The 20,609-nt window shown below is 38.3% G+C and overlaps 1 protein-coding gene and 1 non-coding gene across 2 annotated transcripts; both read left to right on the top strand.

Annotated features, from left to right (window-relative positions):
* The first annotated feature begins 5,534 nt into the window (after nucleotides 1-5,534).
* Nucleotides 5,535-11,700, top strand: LOC126823335 (uncharacterized). Its single transcript, XM_050552110.2, has 4 exons — nucleotides 5,535-6,366; nucleotides 6,842-7,149; nucleotides 7,583-8,848; nucleotides 9,550-11,700. Exons 1-3 carry the CDS (start codon nucleotides 5,879-5,881, stop codon nucleotides 8,077-8,079), a joined length of 1,293 nt encoding a protein of 430 aa, XP_050408067.1. The 5' UTR covers nucleotides 5,535-5,878; the 3' UTR covers nucleotides 8,080-8,848; nucleotides 9,550-11,700.
* Nucleotides 11,701-18,282: 6,582 nt separating this feature from the next.
* Trnad-guc (transfer RNA aspartic acid (anticodon GUC)) lies at nucleotides 18,283-18,354 on the top strand. Its single transcript has one exon. It is a non-coding gene; the product is annotated as a tRNA-Asp (tRNA).
* Nucleotides 18,355-20,609: the final 2,255 nt, after the last annotated feature.

Here is a 20,609-nt window from a genome sequence, read left to right as displayed (position 1 = left end):
GATGACACGAAAAACCCGTGGAATGCAGTAGCAGTATGCAAAACGAAGCAAGCGTAGTAATTGTGCCGAAACATTGCTCACATTGCACGTCTCATCCCTCCCACTAGGGTCTCGTGTGGCAAAGCGACGCTGCTGTTGGTCGACTTGCTCGAGAGAACAGGGGACGTTAAACCGAGAGCCGCAGAGGGGAACGATGGCTCAAGGTGAACCAAGAGGGAAAGGCCTCCGTGACGGTTTTCACCGGTAATCAAGCGTAGGGCTGTTAGAACAGCCGTTCCGCGCTTGAGCCAGCGTTCCCCTATGCAACCCCCGACTTCAAGTCCTCTGTACTATCGAGGAAGTCGGCCAACGACAGTGTCGCTTCTCCGCAAGGTTCCCTCGTGGGAGGGATGCGACGTGCAATGCGATAAATTTTGCGGCACTATATACTACTCCTGCTTCGTTTTGCATGTTGCATGCGAAAATAAGTTATTTTTTTTAACACTCCCACCTCACCCCTCTATCTTAGAAACTCACCCAAATCCTCTTCCAGGGCAATCAACACTGGAAAAAAGTTCATCTGGCAACAATTACATTAATCCTTAATATGTAAACATCGCTGACAAGCAATCGGATACTTGTAGCGCTGTTCACTGAGCTTGTGAAAATTCAGCTAAGGCACAATCCACCATTTTATTTCTTAATTGGGTGCATTTCAAATCCACGTCCTTAATATATCATACATATACCTGTCGTAATGCCTGTTTAAGCATATACATGACATAAACAATGACTTCACTACAATGTTGTGGCTAACCCATGCTAACATTAAACAAATTGGATAATTTCCACGGTATTCTATACCAATTCCCCTTTTTCACAAGTGTAGTTCCTTCTACTGGCACTAACGCCAGAAATAGTAAAGAACCTACGCGCATTAAATCATATTATCTTTATTTGAAACGCAATTTCTGCATGTCCCTTCCATGCTTCTGTAGGTTACAATCGAAATATCAATTCGTTCAAACGAGATAATTAATTTGCTCAAACGAGATACTAACTCGTTCAAACGAGATACTAACTCGTTCAAACGAGATAATTAATTCGTTCAAACGAAATACTAACTCGTTCAAACGAGATACTAACTCGTTCAAACGAGATACTAACTCGTTTAAACGAGATACTAACTCGTTCAAACGAGATACTAACTCGTTCAAACGAGATAATTAATTCGTTCAAACGAAATACTAACTCGTTTAAACGAGATACTAACTCGTTTAAACGAGATACTAACTCGTTTAAACGAGATACTGATTCGTTCAAACGAGATAATTAATTCGTTCAAACGAGATACTAACTCGTTTAAACGAGATACTAACTCGTTTAAACGAGATACTAACTCCTTGAAACGAGATACTAACTCCTTGAAACGAGATAATTAATTCGTTCAAACGAGATACTAATTCGTTTTGGTTTTTTTTGGCACTAATGGGCCTTCGTAAATGGGTTTTCGCACGTTACCATTGATAAACATAAAACAACTGCATACTTCCTGGTCTATTTTATATGTATGTAATTTCCGATACTATAGATCGTAGTTAAGTTTTAAACACATTAAACAATAATGAAGGTAATTATTTTAATATTTTTATTACACTAGGGATTTACCTACAGACTGACGCCTAGAGATTCGACATCTAAGGGGCCTCCGACCGCGGTGTATATTATTTTTTGTGACATTGTAGTCCTGTATTAGCAACGACCCCAGTCATAGTGGAAAATGTTATTATCTCGATTCTCGACCAAGTGCAGAGTCGGCTCTTTACAAGAGACCAGTAGCCTAGCTAGCTTTGTGTTACGTTTGTATAATGATCGATTAGATCCAAGTCACACTTTTGAACATGTAATTATATAAATTAGAATCTTTGAATGGCATTTAGCGATTGGGCATAATCTATGGATAACAATCACTATAAACACGACGTTTCGACAAGCATTCATTGGTCGTTATCAAGCATTCAAATTAAACATATGCTTTATAACGATCAGTGAATTCTTGTTGAAACGTCATGTGTATATAATATAGTGATTGTTATGTATAGAACTATGTTATGTTATAGAACTAGATAAGGTAGAAGGCAATTTGGTGAAAATTTCATTCAAATTGATCCACAATGAACCGAGAACTAAGCGACTAAAATTCCCATAAGCCACGGTCATCATTACTAAAAGTCAGTACGATAAACAGCATAGTCTCGATTATCCAGTTAATCGTTTAATGAGAAGGAAAGTTATGCAGTAAATCGGCTTACAATCCACTAAAGATCGCAGGCTAGCGCAGCCATCTAGAGTTGATTATGGCCTGGATAGGTTAATTAATGTCTAATTAATAATTTAGATAACATTTCAGGCTTAAAGAAAGACCTGAAATAGGCAGATTTAGCTCTTGCATAATGCATGTTTAATCTTTAAAATGAGGACACAAGCCCACGTAATAAATTACAACAGTTTTTTTTGTTGTTATAATATACTGTAAACAGTATTTGTCAGGATGAAAATCAATTATTTAGCAGTTATTTCACAGTTTGATGCAGCTGAAGTACGTGACCTTCCCAAAGCCCCAAAAGGACAAATGAAGGGCAATGCGTTCGTTTCCTGGGTTTCCAGGGACAATAGTTTAATAGATGAGGACAAAAAGTATGTAGTTGACCAGCTTGTTTATAGCTTGATCGGAATTTATTTTCTATTTTGCAGACCGCCGTGAAGTATTATATCCACAGCCGTCGGGTATGGGAGACAATTTTATTATCTTTTTTATATATATATTCACAATAAACATTTATTTTACCATTAAATCATTTATATATCTAATTACCATAATAGTTTGTATTGTAATCATTTATAACTATTAACAGTCATCTATGTATTATAATACAGTTAATTTATACTTGTATATCGTATCCGTATTCATGACAATTGCTAGTTTACGAATTTATGTTAACGCCCTCCCCCCTTCTGCTTAGCTCAGCTACTTAAATAAAAATGTAAACCAACACTCTTTATGAGCAAAACGTCACGGTCGAGTGCTTTATCCATATTGACAGAAGGTTGGGTGAGATAATCTGATACCACAAAATGCTTTGCATTCATGAAATTGTATTACAATATGACCCTATTAATTCATTATAAAAATTCACATCAAACGGGGTGTTTGGTTTCTCTCTTTAAAATGTACGTATGCCTACGTAATTTGAAAACGTTGATTGTATCATGCATCGGGTCCCCCATTCAGCTCGACACGGCGAATGTGCACGCTTCAGTGGCTTGTCTCGAAGTGATTTCTGGCTAGTCATCGCACGTGACATTCTCTACACATCTATCATATTACAACCGTAAAAAATATATTACTGAATAGCAGTAATATTGATTATTACAGCTGGTTATTACGTATTACGTTCGTTTTATTTTTTAAATTGCTTTATCATTAACTATACCGTTAGGAGCGGCATCTTTTGATTTAGTCGAAATAATATCTCTGAAACACTCTGGTTATAGGCAAGAACATGATACTAGCAGTAGTCTCATTTTACTTTTATGAGGTTCTTAAAACAATTGTTGGGTTGCCTAACGTGCCTTTTTTTAAATTCAATTTTTTGTCCCAGCTTTCTGTTATGTTTTAAAAACGTAGTCTTGATTATCCCGGCCTGTCAATCAGACGGATAATGGTCGGTAGACTGGTTAAGCGGGACTAATTTCAAAACAAGAGCACGTAACCTATTTTTTATTCAAAAGTACCCGGATGTTATACCCGACACTCGTAACCACTTTTCATTGTATTATTTATCGATGGTTAAATGACCATAGCTTATTAAGTACAATATGACCGTTTATTTAGTGACTATAAATGTTTGAAGCTGATTTAAGGCTTGGTATATATATAGATATTGTGGTGTAATTGTCGAGATATTTGGAGATATTTATTTATGGTGGGTCACCCTACCATGCATTGTCAGCTGTCAAATTTCCTCAACCTGGCAAACTCCCTCCTGCATAAAGTCCTAGATCCGCCCCTGCACACATAAAAATACCCGAGATCTCGAGAAAATTTACACAGGATGGCAAGATCCCGAGAACATTAACTGGAATTCTCGAGATCGTTAACGCAGGAAGGGAGGTTCTCGTGAAATTTATTAGGGGATTTCGAGAATATTAAATTGAGATCTCGAGAAAGTATCACAGGATCGCAGGATCTCGAGGTCTTCTCAGCGCCACACAACCTGTTGTTTCGGAGTCCCCCCCCCCCCACACACACACACACTTTCCCGAAAACCTTAATAGCACGATAGAGCCTACAGTTTTTAACGGTTTTGTTTCAAATTTTGTGATTTAACGGATTTTCGATATTCAGTGTTCCGCGACAAGGATGACCCCTATTAATTTTCAGCAATTAGATTTCTTGATGAATGCTAGATCCTTATACAATTTATTAAACAACCAAGTTTTCCTTTCGAATAATCTGCTGTTGATGCATAGATGCTGCGTGGACGTATCTCCACACTTTGCGTATCTATCGTTCAAATTGCCTTTGAATCATTAGTGTCACAAGCAGAGGAACCCTATTTATTTTCGGCGGAACAATGAACCTTATTGATTTGCAGCGCTCCCTGGAGTTTTGTTATGGCGTTATTCCTATTTTCCGGTAAACCTTGTGAACGCGTTAGAGCTCAGAGTTTTTCAAGATTTTTTATTTAAAATCTGCTCCGAAGCATTTGTACCACAAGACAATAAACTCTCTGTCTAGCTTTATTCTGAAACAAAATATGGTCAGAAAACCATGCAAAATATGACATTTTCAATTAAACGTCGCCCACACATTAAATTGAAATAATTTAACAAGCATGTCTGTAATTCAAAGCTTTACACATTAAAGCTAACGTGGTAGGGTTTTGAATTTCATATTTGGTGTGAGTATTGGGGCCATATGACCATGAACCCAATCGATTTTAATCATATTTCAAATTTAGTGTAAATCATGGGTGTCCTATCGATTGTCCGTATATTCTTTCATTAGTAAGCAGTTTTCCTTTGTAACAAATGTTAGAGTATTTTTTTTTTACCAAATTTGGCGCGAAGTATTGGGACAAGGGTTGCTTCACAACGTAGAGACACTATCATATAAGGTTTCATATTAACTCGGGATCTCGAGAAAATTTAAACAGGATGTCAATATCTCAGGAAAAATATCTGAGGATTTCGAGAACATTAAATTGAGATCTCGAGAAAATTACCAGCTGATCACGGGATTTCGAGAAAGTATCACAGGATCGCAGGATCTCGAGACCTTCTACAAAATTTTGCATGACCCCTATACGCTTCCGTATTTATCATCGTTTCGTTTTATTTGTTATCGTTTCGTTTTATTTATTATCGTTTCGTGTCATTTGTTATAATTTCGTTTTGTTTCTTATCGTTTCGATTTTTTTTTTCGTTTTGTTGTATTTAGTTTCGTTTTCTTTTATTTATTATCATTTCGTTTTAGGCGAATATACAAATAGGGAACGGAAATCAACAGAGTGTGGTTTATAACTGTCGTAAACATCGAGTTCGAAGAATTAGTGATAGACGTCAAAGAAGTAATGGATCCGTCAAAAATGAGCAATCGTTTCAAACCACCGTTGATGCCTCTGAGAACAGAAATGGTTATAGAACCATTTGTGTTGTCTCTGACACCAATGATTCACACTATAATGCCGAATGTACCAGTAATATTGAATCCAGTCAACGGACTGGCAGCAAGGTAGTGACTGACTGTAAGACACGGCAGGGTGGGGGAATTACGCCTCTGCAAGGGTCAAGGAAGGCGGCAAATGGCACGGTTATTAGTAGCATAGTTCGGTCTATGTCCCTAAGAGAAACTGCAAGGAGAGCTGGTGTTAATGAGTCGAGTTGCCTGGGTGTTGGTCGTTGCAGTGAAGAATCAGGCAATGTGATAGTTGACGAGGAAACAGGGGATTGTGAATCTAGTTCCATGGCAAGTTATGAATACTCAAGCTGTGGAGTGTCACAATGCGAGACAAGTAGTGATGGTACAACTTCTGAAGATTCTCGAAACTTTCCTAATGCTAACACAGGCAAACCAAGTGAAGAATCAGACTATGAGATGATTGCCGAGGAAACAAGTGCTGGGGAATCTAGATCCATGGCAAGTTCTGAATACTCAAGCGAGACATATAGCGATTGTACAGCTTCTGAACATTCACGAAACATTTCCAATGCTAACACAGAGAAACCAAGTGAAGAAGATGGCTATGTGATGATTGACGGGGACACAAGGGCTGGGGAATCTAGCTCAGGAGAACCAAGACCAATCCTTCCAAACCGAGAAAGGTAAGCATAGCGCCAGTGACCACAAATTAACTGTTGAGAATCCAATATTCTTACACTTTCTGCCTCGGGACTAAAATAAAATCGATGTAATAAGATATAAACCAGGGTCGTAGACAAATAAAGTAGTTTTTAAGGAGGCAGGTTTCCGAATTACGCTGTGAAAATTTTCAGATATTGCCCACATACTAACCCGAGGCTTTGAGTTTATCCATTTTTACCTTTGATTAGATATAAATCAGGGTCGTAGACAAAGGTAGTAGATTTAAGGAACGGTGTGGGGAGGGGAGGGGTGTGTGGCAGATTTCGGAATTAAGCTGTGAAAATGCGGTATTGTTCAAGTGACTACCAGAGGCAGTTCTGTCTTTCAACTTTGCTTCTTGGTACCTCATCGTCCTTATTTGACAAATAGTTAGTTGCTATACGAGATGCCATACAGAATGGAAAATTATAGTGTCCCATTATTGTTTGGTTGTAGGTCCATGATCGTAACAGATGTGATGGAAGCGATCAAAAATTACTTTGAACCGAAGATTAGTGAACTCATGGACCTAGCAAGGCGACAATCCATGCTCAGTGAAAACCAATCTCGATCTATTTACTGTACCCAAAATCATGGCTTTGATGCTGATGATTCACCAAGCGATGAAAGTATATATTGTGAACCTTACTGCAATCTTGCCAATGGTATATCCCCTGAATATGATCCATATGAAAATCTTCAAGAAGTAAACGCGAATGATCAGCTCCCAGACAGCTCCGTTCCAGATGAATCACCCCCTCAAGGTACTGTAATCATTTTGGTATTCAGAAACTAGAGGAGACAACATTTTAATGATTTTCCCCAACTGCTAAAAATCTTTTGAGCCAGTGAAAATCAAAATATGGTTCTCGAAAATCAGAATGGCGGAAGTGTTTGGTCAAATTAATGCGCTTTAGATCATGACCTGTGCCATTGAGGTTTCTATCATGCCACCCCCCCCCCCCCCCACACACACACACACACACACTACTAAGTACACTTACGCAAAAGCGAGTTATTGCACTACAAATGTGAGTGATTTGTGAGCGTTAACTTATCTCTTGTATTGTAGGAGATATGGAGGTTGTTGGGGGAGGGGTCCAATTTTTATTGTCGGGTGTGGTCGTATGAACACGTGATACACATAGCTAACAATTTTTGTTCTACTTATGTATTGCTGGTATATTTATTGTTCAGGTGATTACAAATTTCCAACAGATTGTTGTCAGATATCCACAACACAGAGAGATCACCAAGTTCCATTTACTGTATCCACAACACAGAGAGATCACCAAGTTCCATTTACTGTATCCACAACACAGAGAGATCACCAAGTTCCATTTAATGTATCCACAACACAGACAGATCGCCAAATTCCAGTTAATGTATGTACAACACAGGGTGATCACCAAATTCCATTTAATGTATCCACAACACAGACAGAACACAAGGTCCGATTAATGTATGTACAACAGGGAGAAATGGCAAAGTTTCATTTAATGTATCCACAGCACAGAGAGATAACCAAGTTCCAGTTAATGTATCCACAACACAGAGAGAACCCCAAGTTCCATTTAATGTATCCACAACACAGAAAGATCACCAAGTTCCAGTTAATGTATCCACAACACAGAGAGAACACCAAATTCCATTTAATGTATCCACAACACAGAGAGACAACCAAGTTCCAGTGAATGTATGCACAACACAGAGGGAACCCCAAGTTCCATTTAATGTATCCACAACACAGAAAGATCACCAAGTTCCAGTTAATGTATTCACAACACAGAGAGAACACCAAATTCCATTTAATGTATCCACAACACAGAGAGACAACCAAGTTCCAGTGAATGTATCCACAACACAGAGAGATCACCAAGTTCCATTTAATGTATCCACAACACAGAGAGATAACCAAGTTCCAGTTAATGTATCCACAACACAGACAGATCACCAAGGTTCGTTTAATGTACCCACAGCACAGAGAGATAACCAAGTTCCAGTTAATGTATGCACAACACAGAGAGATCACCAAGTTCCATTTAATGTATCCACAACACAGACAGATCACCAAATTCCATTTACTGTATCTACAACACAGACAAGTCACCAAATTCCATTTACTGAATCTACAACACACACAAGTCACCAAATTCCATTTAATGTATTCACAACACAGACAGATCACCCACATTCAGTTAATGCATGTAGAACACAGAGGGAACACCAAATTCCATTTAATGTATGTACAACGCGGATAGATTACCAAATCCCAGCCGATAGTTGTCAGTTATCTACATCACAAAGAGATTACCAAGTTCCATTTAATGATGATGATGACATTTTTTCTTCTGTATCTGCTGCTCCTGCTACTACTGCTGTTGCTTCTGGTGCTGATGATGTTTACAGTTGGTCAGAATGTGAAAGATTTCAAATATTGATTAAGTTTAAGCTTAAAAACAAGTTAGTATTTACATATATGATTCCTGCATCCATTTTTTAGAGTATCGACTTTTATCTTTACAAATGCTTCAGTAAATGATGAAATAAAATGGGGTTTAAAACGTCCTACTGTTCTGCTCCGAACTGGGCTAATGAAAACATACGCCATACAATGTGCTATGAGTGAAATTTTGCCCGGACAGCGGCGCTACGGCCTACTCATATATCGAATTCCAACTGACAAGGGATCTTTTACGTGCACGCCAATGTGTACACGGGACCTCGGTTTTTTGTCCCATCCGAACAACTAGATACTGTCCTTGTCAGGCCTTTCGTCCTGCATCACTGACTAGGGGGAACCAAGCTGGATAATCTGAATGAACTTTCTCGGCCAATGCAGGGATCGAACACCCGACTTCCAGGCTAGCGAGCCAGCGCCTTACACACATAGCCACAGTGGCTCCTCGGTGGTTCAGTAAACAAAAGATCACCGTGTTGGTCGAGATTCCCTCTTTATATTCCAGCCTTTTTTGTCAGGTAGACGACATGTCTGGGAAACAAAAGTCGTTAGTCGGAACCTCTGCGTGTAACTATATAGTTATATAGTGCAGGGCCCAATTTGCGGAAATTGGTCAAATGTGCCAAAAGATGACCCTGGCGTCATTATGAAGGCCTGTAAAGTCTTCCAGTGTGTAATATATTCCCTAATGTTGTTATTTCAGATGGCGAACGAACAAACATTCGGTCCAGGCAACGGTCAACACAGCAACAATACTGCGAGATTTAAAGATGCAATTTGAGCAATATTGTGGATGCCCAGTTACTGTGGAATATTATGTTTCAAAATACGGACATGTAAGAAATATGAGTAAAGTACATGACTATAACAAAAGTTTATTGGATTATGGAATGACTGCCGGCTCAACTTTGTGCTTTAAAAGTCTCCGTGTTGCGGCACCCAGCTACAGACCGTTAATTTCAAAATTTTCTATGTTTGTCAACGACTTAGACGTCATTTACTAGTAGACTGAACACATAAACAAATAATTGTATTCTTGTGCAAATTACTTAATGACTATATCTCGACCACTAAACCACACTTAAAGATACAATTTCATATTTTCTAAGAAAGTCAAAACATAATTATTTCTATGTCTTTTGCTCAATATGTTGTCAACTCACTATTATACGATTATAGGTGTCATTCTCACACTTAAAACTCATTTACACCGGAAATAATAACACAATTACCTTCCAATTACCTTTCTTGTTTTCTATTCTTTACCATGGAGTAGTTATCTTCAAACGTTTGAATTTGAAGATGAAAATGATATTTTTGCCAATTTCTCAACTGGCAATAGTGAATTATAGGATTAATAGGATTATTCTTTAACAAGGTAGGACTGTTTAAAGATACCATCTATTTTAAGGCTTTATTTTAATATATTGTAAAAATATAACTTAAAAATATGAAATTGCAACTTTAAGTTGTTTAATGGTCTCGAGCTAAAGACATTACGTAGTACGTGTATATTGAAACAACACTCGGCTAACGCCTCGTGCAGTATCCATATATTACATAATGTCTAGCTCTCGACCATTAAACCATACATAATATTGGTTCGTGGCTCTTCCACGTCCTTACATAATGTAGAGATCCAAATAAATTATATATTAGAGACTGGCACAGTAAGAATACTGGTCAAATGTAGCCTTTGTTGATAATATTTGTTGAAACTCGACACTTTTACTTTGTCTGAAGAAGTTATGGCATTTCGAAATTATGTTCAATTGTCGGATTTGGATGATGTTACTATTAGGCTACTGCTGTTTGTAAATTTCCCTTAAAGATACATTATGGGAGATTAGATAAAGAGCTGGCAGTTTTCACTATAATAGTTAAAAACTAGATAATGTAAAGGGAATTTGATGAAAATTTCGGTCTAATTGATCCACTCGAATTTCGGGCCTAGCCTCGATCATCATTACTAAAGCCGGTACGATACAATACATAGTCTCGATTATCCATTTCTTGATTTAATCATGAATGAGCGTAGAGCAGCAGATCGGATCCTAATCCAGTAAATATCGCAGGCTAACGATGGCACTCAGAGTTGATTATGCCCTGGATAAGTTAATTAATGTCTAATTAACAGTATAGATAACATTTAATGCCTAAAGATGATATATTTATTCCCTAGTGTTTGTGAAATTAGTAAGCACTTGCTCACAATTCCTGTGGGAACTGCAGACTGTGAAAAAGGATGTAGTAGACAAAATATTATTTAAAAACCAGAGAGAGAGAGAGAGAGGGGGAGAGAGAGGGGAGAGAGAGAAATAGGGCTTAACGTCCAATCGACACAAACTTGGTCATTTTTATTTTATTTCAATAATTCGCTTGCGCGTAGGGGTCTTTAGCAGTGGGAGGAAACCGGAGGACCCGGAGAAAACCCACGAGGTTGGACAGGCGACCCTACTCCTTATCACGTACAACCGGGGAATCGAAACCCCGCCAGTTGACTCAATGACAGACCGTATGATACAGCGCGTGCGTGCTAACCATTCCTCCCACTGCTAAAGACCCCTACGCGCAAGCGAATGGTTGAAATAAAGTTGAACCATGTGTTAGTCCCGAAATGACCTAGTTTGTGTCGAGTGGACGTTAAACCCCATTTCTTTCTCTCGCTAACCATTCGGCCACTCAACCCCCTAAACAAATACACTGTGTAATTTAATGATACTTAATATTGGGAAAGGAAAGTGGTTACCCAAGATTTTGAAAAAGCTTTCAAAAAGTTCGCCTCTGGAAAGCAGAGAAGAATTTTATTACGTGTAATATCATATGTATATTGTATGTATTTATGTAAATAAAAATGTAATAAAAATTACTGAAAATATCTAATGTATATTTTTAATATATTTTTTTCTTTTTTGGGGGCGGAAAAAAATATATGGCTAATATATTAAAATGAAAAATTGGCGGAAAAAACATGGAACCCATTTTGTTCATAAATGAAATGGGGTTTAACGTACTACTGTTCTGCTCCGACTGGGCTAATGAAGACTGGCATACACCATACAGTGGGCTATGAGGGAAATATTGCTCGGAAAGCGGCACTACGGCCTACTCTTATATCGAATTCCAACTGTCAAGGGATCTTTTACGTGCACGCCAATGTGTACACAGAACCTTGGTGTTTCGTGTCATCCGAATGACTAGACAGCTTTCCTTGTTAGGCCCCGCGTTCTGCATCACTGACATGGGGGAACCACGCCGGAAAATCTGGATGGACTTTCTCGGACAATGCAGGGATCGAACACCCAACCTCCAGACTAGTGTGCGTTTTGTTCATGCACGTGCAAGCCCATCACCCTCTTTGTGTACTGCATGATGGTTCATGCTTATCATATAATGCTTTTCTCCAAGCATTTTATCGCATTTTATCGTATTTAGCGACTTTTGGGTTATGATCTAACTACTTACGGGGCGGGGGTGGGGAGGGTGACATTATTTTAGAGCGGCGCGGCCACCTGGGCTAGTAGTGCCGGTCTTAAGGAGTCACAGATCAAATTGTTGGGATATTGGTCGAGTGATTGTTATTTACGTTACTTAGACACGGACTATAAATAACGATTATCTGCAGTTGCTTCCTTTAGCTCGAGCTTTCCATACACTAACCCCCGCTAATAAAATAAATAAAATCTCTTTGGGTTTGGGACATACTAAGGTTTTTTTTATCACTATTATGTACATTCTAAGTTCACACCAGGCTTTTAAAAGGTTATGCAAATTCATAATATTCAACTTCGTTGTAGCCTATTTCTTTGTGTTGGTAACTAGCATTGGAAAATGTTGGGAAAGCTCCAGTTTAAGCCGACCACATTTCAAGCAATCCTGTTAGACCTAATACGTAGTATTAAACCAGTATTAATAATTGCAGGACGTCAGTTTCCTATCATTTTAATAAGCGTGTGAAGTAATAATGACGTAGACTTCCCGCTAATTGGTACTAGTCTAGTATAATTACCGGGTTTTATAATAGCGGTTGATCCCACGTAACACATATGTCGCCATGAACCGGAAATAGCGTAACTCCGAAAACGGAGTGGTAGCCCATCGTCACCAGGCCTATGTTACTCCCCAGTCCGGTGTTACAAAATATCATGTTATACTGAATGCCAGCTTGACATGTGAAAGTAATTCGAATATGAAATCCACCTGGCCGACCCCTGTAGATCTTCTTATGTTATTATGTAACTTTAACTTGTTGATGGCATGATAAACTATACTGAACGTTAACTGATATGAAACATGATACATTATAGCCAGATGCCTATTGAGATTTCTTTGTGTGTAGAAAGGTTTAAAACCCCAGAATGAAACGGCATAGACAGAGAGGTCCAGGCAGGACATGGGAGCAGTCGGAGGCTAGGCGACGTCTGGTAGTTAACTGCAGGCCACGCAGGTTTGGAGTTAAGGCCATGTAATGTAAGAGTTGGGAGTTGGCACACTCGTGCCTAGTGGAGCTAGGACACGGCTCTCTCAACACAAGCTAGTTATGGAGTCTTTAAGTTTTGTATATAATATGTTAGAAGAAGCAGAGAATAAAAGTATTTTAAGATGTTAAACTAGTCTTGTCATCCGAACCTGATTAAAGAACCAATACTATCACACCGGGCTACCCCTACACACCAACTTTCAGCCTCGGGACAGCCCTAGTGTAGACGACAACCCTGAACAGACAGACAGATAAACAAACGACAGTCACAAATATTAGTATAGATTATGACCACTGGTTAATAATATATCAGGTTCGCCATTAACTACATGAAAGAGGGTGGGTTTTAATGTCCTATTCGTCTTCGACACCAATAGGGTTATGGAGACGAGGACAAGCCTATGACATGCAGTGTGCTATGGCCAATCATGATGCAACGGTTACTTTGCTTGCACACCGCCATTTTTAAGATTTGACCTTTATTTTTATTTGTATCGTCTTGCGCGTAGGAGTCTTTAACTGTGGGTGGAGACATGAGAAAACTTGTCACCCACCGCACTCGACTCAATGAGAGACTTTACAATCTAACACGCATGTGTAAAACCATTCGACCTCTTAAGAAAGTGTAATGTATGGCCGGGCGACTAACGTTTAATGAATACCCCAGACACGCATCAGTTTTAGCACACCCCAAATACAGCTATTCTATTGAAAAGAAGGCACTTGCTGAATTTTAACAATTTTCGATGTAATTCAGGGTTATGCACCTTTGCTACGAAATCGTGGCATCATCCACGTGGCTTCAACACCGGCTATTATAATGGAATGCAAGGTGAGTGAGCATGACTAGCACCTTTGTTACATAGCTTGTTATAACTAATCATGCTCTCTCACCTTGCATTCCATTGGATAGTTCGCATTGATGTTTGTATATATATATATTCATATCTTTCTCATTTTTTTTATCTATTTGTGTATATGTTTGATAACGACGGTAAAAGTAACAGTTTGTGTATAACTCGACATAACCTACTTCCGGCAGTAGCTAGGATACAATTCCGGGCTCCGGATGATTTAGATATCTAACTGAGAATTGTCTTACGCCCTGTAGATCTATAGTCTCGATATACTGATCAAATATGACAAATCGACTTCAACTTGTAATCTGGGTTTAGAAAAGCCATGTGTTGTTGTATGCGATGTATGCGATATCACAACACAAGTATTCATTTTGAAATCTGCTTCATTTATAAATAAAAGGAAACTGTCCTCAAAAGACTTTATAAATGTGTTATCAACTATCTATATATTAATATTAAAGTAGCATAGGTTTTAACAGCAACCTTATATTAAAATCCGTCATTAAATCCTCGAAACGTTATTTGAGGAACTGCATTGGCCGAGAAAGTTCATCCAGATTTTCCGGCGTGGTTCTCCCTTGTCAGTGATGCAGGACGGAGGGGCTGACAAGGACAGCTGTCTAGTCGTTCGGATGGGACGAAAAACCGAGGTCCCGTGTACACATTCGCGAGCACGTAAAAGATCCCTTGACAGTTGGAATTCGATATAAGAGTAGGCCGTAGTGCCGCTGTCCGGGCAATAGTTCCCTCATAGCACACTGTATGGCGTATGCCCGTCTTCATTAGCCCAGTTCGGAGCAAAACAGTAGGACGTTAAACCCCATTTCTTTTCATTTCATTTATTTGAGGAACTGTTAATCTCAAGTTGAATATCAAATAGGAACATGTATCCGGTGATATTACAAGATCTACGTCATTATATTATACCAGCTGTGGATGCAATGTGTCATCAATGTTACAGGTGTCAGTGTTGTCATTCGACTTAAAAATGACATTTTTCATAAACAATCACGATGTCCAATGGTGTTTCTGACCCTGTTAAAGGTGTATTGAATTAACTCGGCAAATATTGTCTTTTCAGAAATAAAATCATCAGAACAATCACAATTTGTTGACATATTATAGAGGGGTAGATTACAGACAGTCATTCAGAATTGGCTAAATGTACGTGCCAGCCTTTGCAGATTAATATCCCTTGATATAATTTTTAAAGTCACGTTATTCTGTTTTGCTGTCCTCATCAGCTAAAATGTTATTTAGATTATTTACTCTTACATGATTTTATTCTCCATTATATTTTATTTAGCCAAACATTATTTCTTGTATATAATATGTAATTTCTCATATGTATCTTAAATGTTTATAAGTTGCGATTGGTTTAATTATTGACTTATTTAAGCATTGGCTACTAGTAGATATTGGACAGCCATAGTCTATTTTTATTTCACGTATAGATATTCGTTAACCTTTTTGTACTATATTTGATCATTTCGAATTAACCATGGCAACATATGGTTCTCAAATTATATTCGTTAGTCAATGTTCAGTTTGAGCTCAAAAGTGTTGGCTGCACTTTAATATGCGCGCTAAATCATATTTATTTTTCATGTATGAGCGTAAATTGCATATATAAGCTTTAAGAGCTAAATCAAACGAGCAAATGATTAGTTAAATTTAGATGCAACTAATTTACGTTTAAATGACAAATCGGCAGCTACGCCGCCTATCAGGAACACGTGTCGCCTCCTACAATTAGACACGTAACGTGATTTACGAATAGTGCCTCTGCACAGCCAAGTGAGTTAGCTCCCCCCCCCCATCCTTTTATAACTCATAGTTCATTTGTAGATATATTGACTTATAATTGTACATTGTATTGATTTTGTATTTTATTATGATTTGAGTCAATACTGGAACTTAAACTCTCTCTTCTGTTTTAATTCAAGGAACGCACAAAACAAATTAGATGACATTTGAATGGCCGCTAACAGCCACCATAGTTATATATATACTATTCAAAAAAAGTAGGGGATATTTGATTTTGGGGGCATAATACTAAAATATGCAAATGACTACGAAAAAAGTCACTATAGAACCTAACAGAAGAAACATTTCCAGTTACATGTGACGCCCAAACGCACCAATAGCTACCGCATGGAATGCAGGTGATGCTGGGGATCATCATGGGGGTCCAACCCAAGATTTGCACGACTCTGACTTTGAATGTTACAGTCACTGTGGCATTGAATTCCAGGGTGGAAACATCAGTATAATTGTTTTAGTGACCAGAAAACAAATTTTGATATGCGTCGGCTTACCCAAAATGAAAGGTTACGTGCCCTTGGCATGCTACAGATCGGCACAACACAGGCGGTTGTGGCGCGGACGATGAATGTTTCTCAGTCTGTCATAAGCAGGCTATGGTCCAGATACCGTGATACACAATCTGTACAGGACAGACCACGCTCAGGTCGACCAAGGGCGACAACTCAAGCCCAGGATCGATTTATCCGTACCTTGGCCTTGAGAAATCGTGTCATCACAGCAAATCAGATCAGCGCTCGTCTTCAAACAGACACTGGTGTGAGAGTGAGTGGCCAGACGATTCGGAATCGACTGCATAGGGGTCACCTTCGCGCCCGACGTCCTCGCGTGATCCCTTGTTTGAGAGATCATCACATTCAGGCAAGACGTCGTTGGTGTAGGGATCGTCAACACTGGGATAATCGACGCTGGAGCAATGTGATGTTTTCAGATGAGTCAAGGTTCACTGTTGATTTTTTGGACAGACGTAGGAGGGTGTGGCATCGTCAAAACGAGCGCTTCCAAGACGTTAACGTCATCAGACATGATCGATTTGGGGGTGGTTCTGTTATGGTGTGGGGAGGCATCACTGTTGCTGGAAGAACGGCTTTACATGTTGTTGCAGGGCGTGTTACAGGCCAGTACTACCGGGACAACATCTTGGTAGTCCATGTTGTGCCGTTCGCACGACGTCATGGCCGCCGTTTCATCTTCCAGGATGACAACGCAAGATGTCACAGGGCCAGGATCGTTACAGGTTACCTCCAACAACAGAACATCACCACATTACCTTGGCCAGCACTGAGTCCCGACCTCTCCCCCATCGAGCATGTCTGTGACATGCTTGGACAGAGGTTACGTCAACATCAACAACGCCCTGCCAATGTCCAACAACTTGCTGCTGCGTTGCAACAGGAATGGGACAATCTGGACCAAAATGACCTTAGAAGTCTCATTAGGAGTATGCCACGTCGGATCAATGCTTGTTTGGCAAACAGAGGAGGATTTACCCGTTACTGACTTGGTTGTGATGCTGTGGTAACTTTGCTGTTTGACCCCGGGTATCATTTTACCCTTATAATGGTCAGTCTGTGCCTTACTTAGTCTAACGATCATTTGGAATAAATCGATGAATGTGAACTTCATTTCATTTTGTCATTTGTTTCTTCGTCAGTTTCATTAGGTGACTTTAATAACACTTAAAAATCAAATATCCCCTACTTTTTTTGAATAGTATAGTTGGTAATGAAATGAATTGCTTAAAGAGGCAAAATCGCTTTTGTGTGATTTACCAGTTATCTAAAACAATAATTTCGATTTGAAGTGATTTGATGTGCGATGATGCGATGTTTCTGATAAGAAGACGTGAATACGATCCCGTTTTCCTTGACATAATGGAGTTATTTCCCTTCCGTCTATTATGATTTAGAAATTTGTATAAATATAGCTTATATCGTGTATTGTTCTAAACAATTACATAATATTATGTAATTTAAAAAGATTAACAGATGTGAATGTTTCATAATGGGGTTGCTTCCCTGTATGTATTATAAAAATAGCTTATATCGTGTATTGTTTTAAATAAGATGGTCTATAACTTATATCAATTCAGTATTATCTTATCTAATTTATTTCTGTTATGATTAAATCAAGTATTGTCCTTTAGATTTACTATATATAACCAGGATATTTTTGGCTAAATAATCACGGCAGAGATCGATCACTAACATGACTTCCAATTCCCCAAGTCTTAAAACTTATTTTACGTTTTATTTACCAGGATTATATGTAATCCTCGATAGTATAGTGGTAAGTATCCCCGCCTGTCACGCGGGAGACCGGGGTTCAATTCCCCGTCGGGGAGATTACATTTTTATCAACCAATAGATTTATTGTATTAACAAGAACTGTTGCCGTGAAACAAACTGCCGTTAACTGTTGTTTGTATGGAACTGACCACAGCAGAAGAGGGCCCAATGTGTAATAGAGAATCGAAATAAGCCCAGTGAGGTTATAATATTGAATACCCTGAGGGCAAATTATGATATGTACAATAACGCATGTATATATCATAGGTTGGTATATTTATACACAGCATCCTTAGTAACTCGGCGTTGCTCAGTTGAAAAATCTTCTGCACTAGATTAAATGGGTGTGGGTGGATGGCCGAATGCTTAACGCGTGGACGTTAGATCATAAGATCTGTCGTTGAGTCAAGTGGTTTAGTTTCGATTCCTCGCTTGTACGTGAGTAGGGTCGTCTGGGTTGCCCCCCACCCCCTCCCACACCTTAATCAAATAGGATACAATTATGGATGTTAGAAAAACAGAGATTTTTCAACTGCGCTACGCCGGGCTACTAGGCAAGTGGATAATACAATCCAATAATTGTACTTGATGCTGGTAAAAGTTTGTTTCAAGTTGAAACTTTCAACTAAATTGATCTATTCTTGTCATGCTTAGAACTTTTTAACCAGACCTCGTAGATATGATGGCAGGGTAAGAAATCTATGAATAAGGAGCTAATGGGACGCACAGTGTTCTGTTTTCTACAGAAGACGAAGTGAAAGGGGCCTCTAGTATATTCCTGAGTGATTGCACTTGTGAGAATTTTTTTAAGTTGAACGTATTTTTTTTTTGTATGTATAAATACATGTGTATATGAAAACGAGCGTAGAATACAGAACATGTTTTGACGTATATCAGAATACAGAGGTAAAAGTGGTTGATTTTTTAAATGGACGTATGTTATTGTTTGTGAGAGAGAGAGAGAGAGAGAGAGAGAGAGAGAGAAATGGGGTTTAAAGTCCACTCGACACAAATTAGGTCATTTCGGGACTAACATATGGTTTAATTTTATTTCAAAAATTCGTTTGCGCGTAGGGGTCTTTAGCAGTGGGGGGAAAACGGAGGACCCGGAGAAAACCCACGAGGACCATTAAACAACCTAATATCCAGACACTATCTCGTTACGTGAAACCAATATTTCATTAGTATAAAATAATGTACGATTGTCCGCACCATAACTGGAAATAAAGGAGGACGTCACATCTGTACTTTAACTAGTGGTGATATAGAAGACCAAACAGCTCTTTATTCAGTGTTCGTAGTCCTTATTTCTTAATTCATAGTCCGTAATTCTTATTTCTTCATATGTTGTCGTATTTCGACATTTGTACATTAAAATTAACATTTTTATCTTAAAATCAATATTTGTTTTACAAATCAGACATTTGTCATATCAGATTTGTAAAATGTATTTTAATTGTATTTTAATATAAAGATAAAATTTATTTTAGAAAATAAAAAATTAGTCTACATTTACATTTCATCAGAGAAATACAACGAAAGACAAATCTAGAACAACAAATTTCTAAATACAAATCTCCAAATACAAATATTACAAAACATTTCTTCAGTGAAATCTGAAATATATATACTGTTAATCTGATCTAGTGTTAAATAAAATAAATTGAAAGTAGTCTATTTTTAGTAATTAGGTTATTTGATAACAACATATTTCTTTTGGACACACGAAAAAGGGGCTTTATCTCTTCTAAATCATGAAAGTGCTAGTAAAATGGCTAATACTCGCATATTCAAAGAGCGATAGACAAATACTTTCCGGTAAAGTATTTTACGATAACTTGAATTTCGTATTAAGACGCGTATTTTGACTTCTAAATACCCCCTCCCCTCCCTAAATAGAGTTCAGACGATCCAAATTATATCTGCTTTAACAAGGTACGTAAATATGAATATGTCACAAAATATTTTACAACTTTGAAAATGTATTCGGACCTTTTATTGGTATGTATCCCGATATCTTGAATTTTGTGTTATGGCCCGTATTTTGACGTTAAATACCCCACCCCATCCTCATTTAACACATGTTAGTGCCATTTCAATTTTGTTCTTTTGTCAAGGTACGTAATTACAAATGTGCAAGCAAATGTGCAAGAAAATAATTGATATCTTGTAGCAAACAATAAACATACTTTCAGCGGTATATGAACAGATATCGAGAAATTCTTATTAGATCGGTTTTTTTTTTACTTTAAATATCCCGCCCCTCCCCTAACTTAATAAAGTTTAGTACCGTGAAACTTTGATCTCTTTT

Source organism: Patella vulgata, chromosome 6 (assembly GCF_932274485.2).
Source record: "Patella vulgata chromosome 6, xgPatVulg1.2, whole genome shotgun sequence".
Taxonomy (NCBI): Eukaryota; Metazoa; Mollusca; class Gastropoda; family Patellidae; genus Patella; species Patella vulgata.
The sequence above is the reverse complement of the archived record's forward strand: the minus strand, read 5'-3'. Positions and strand labels throughout refer to the sequence as shown.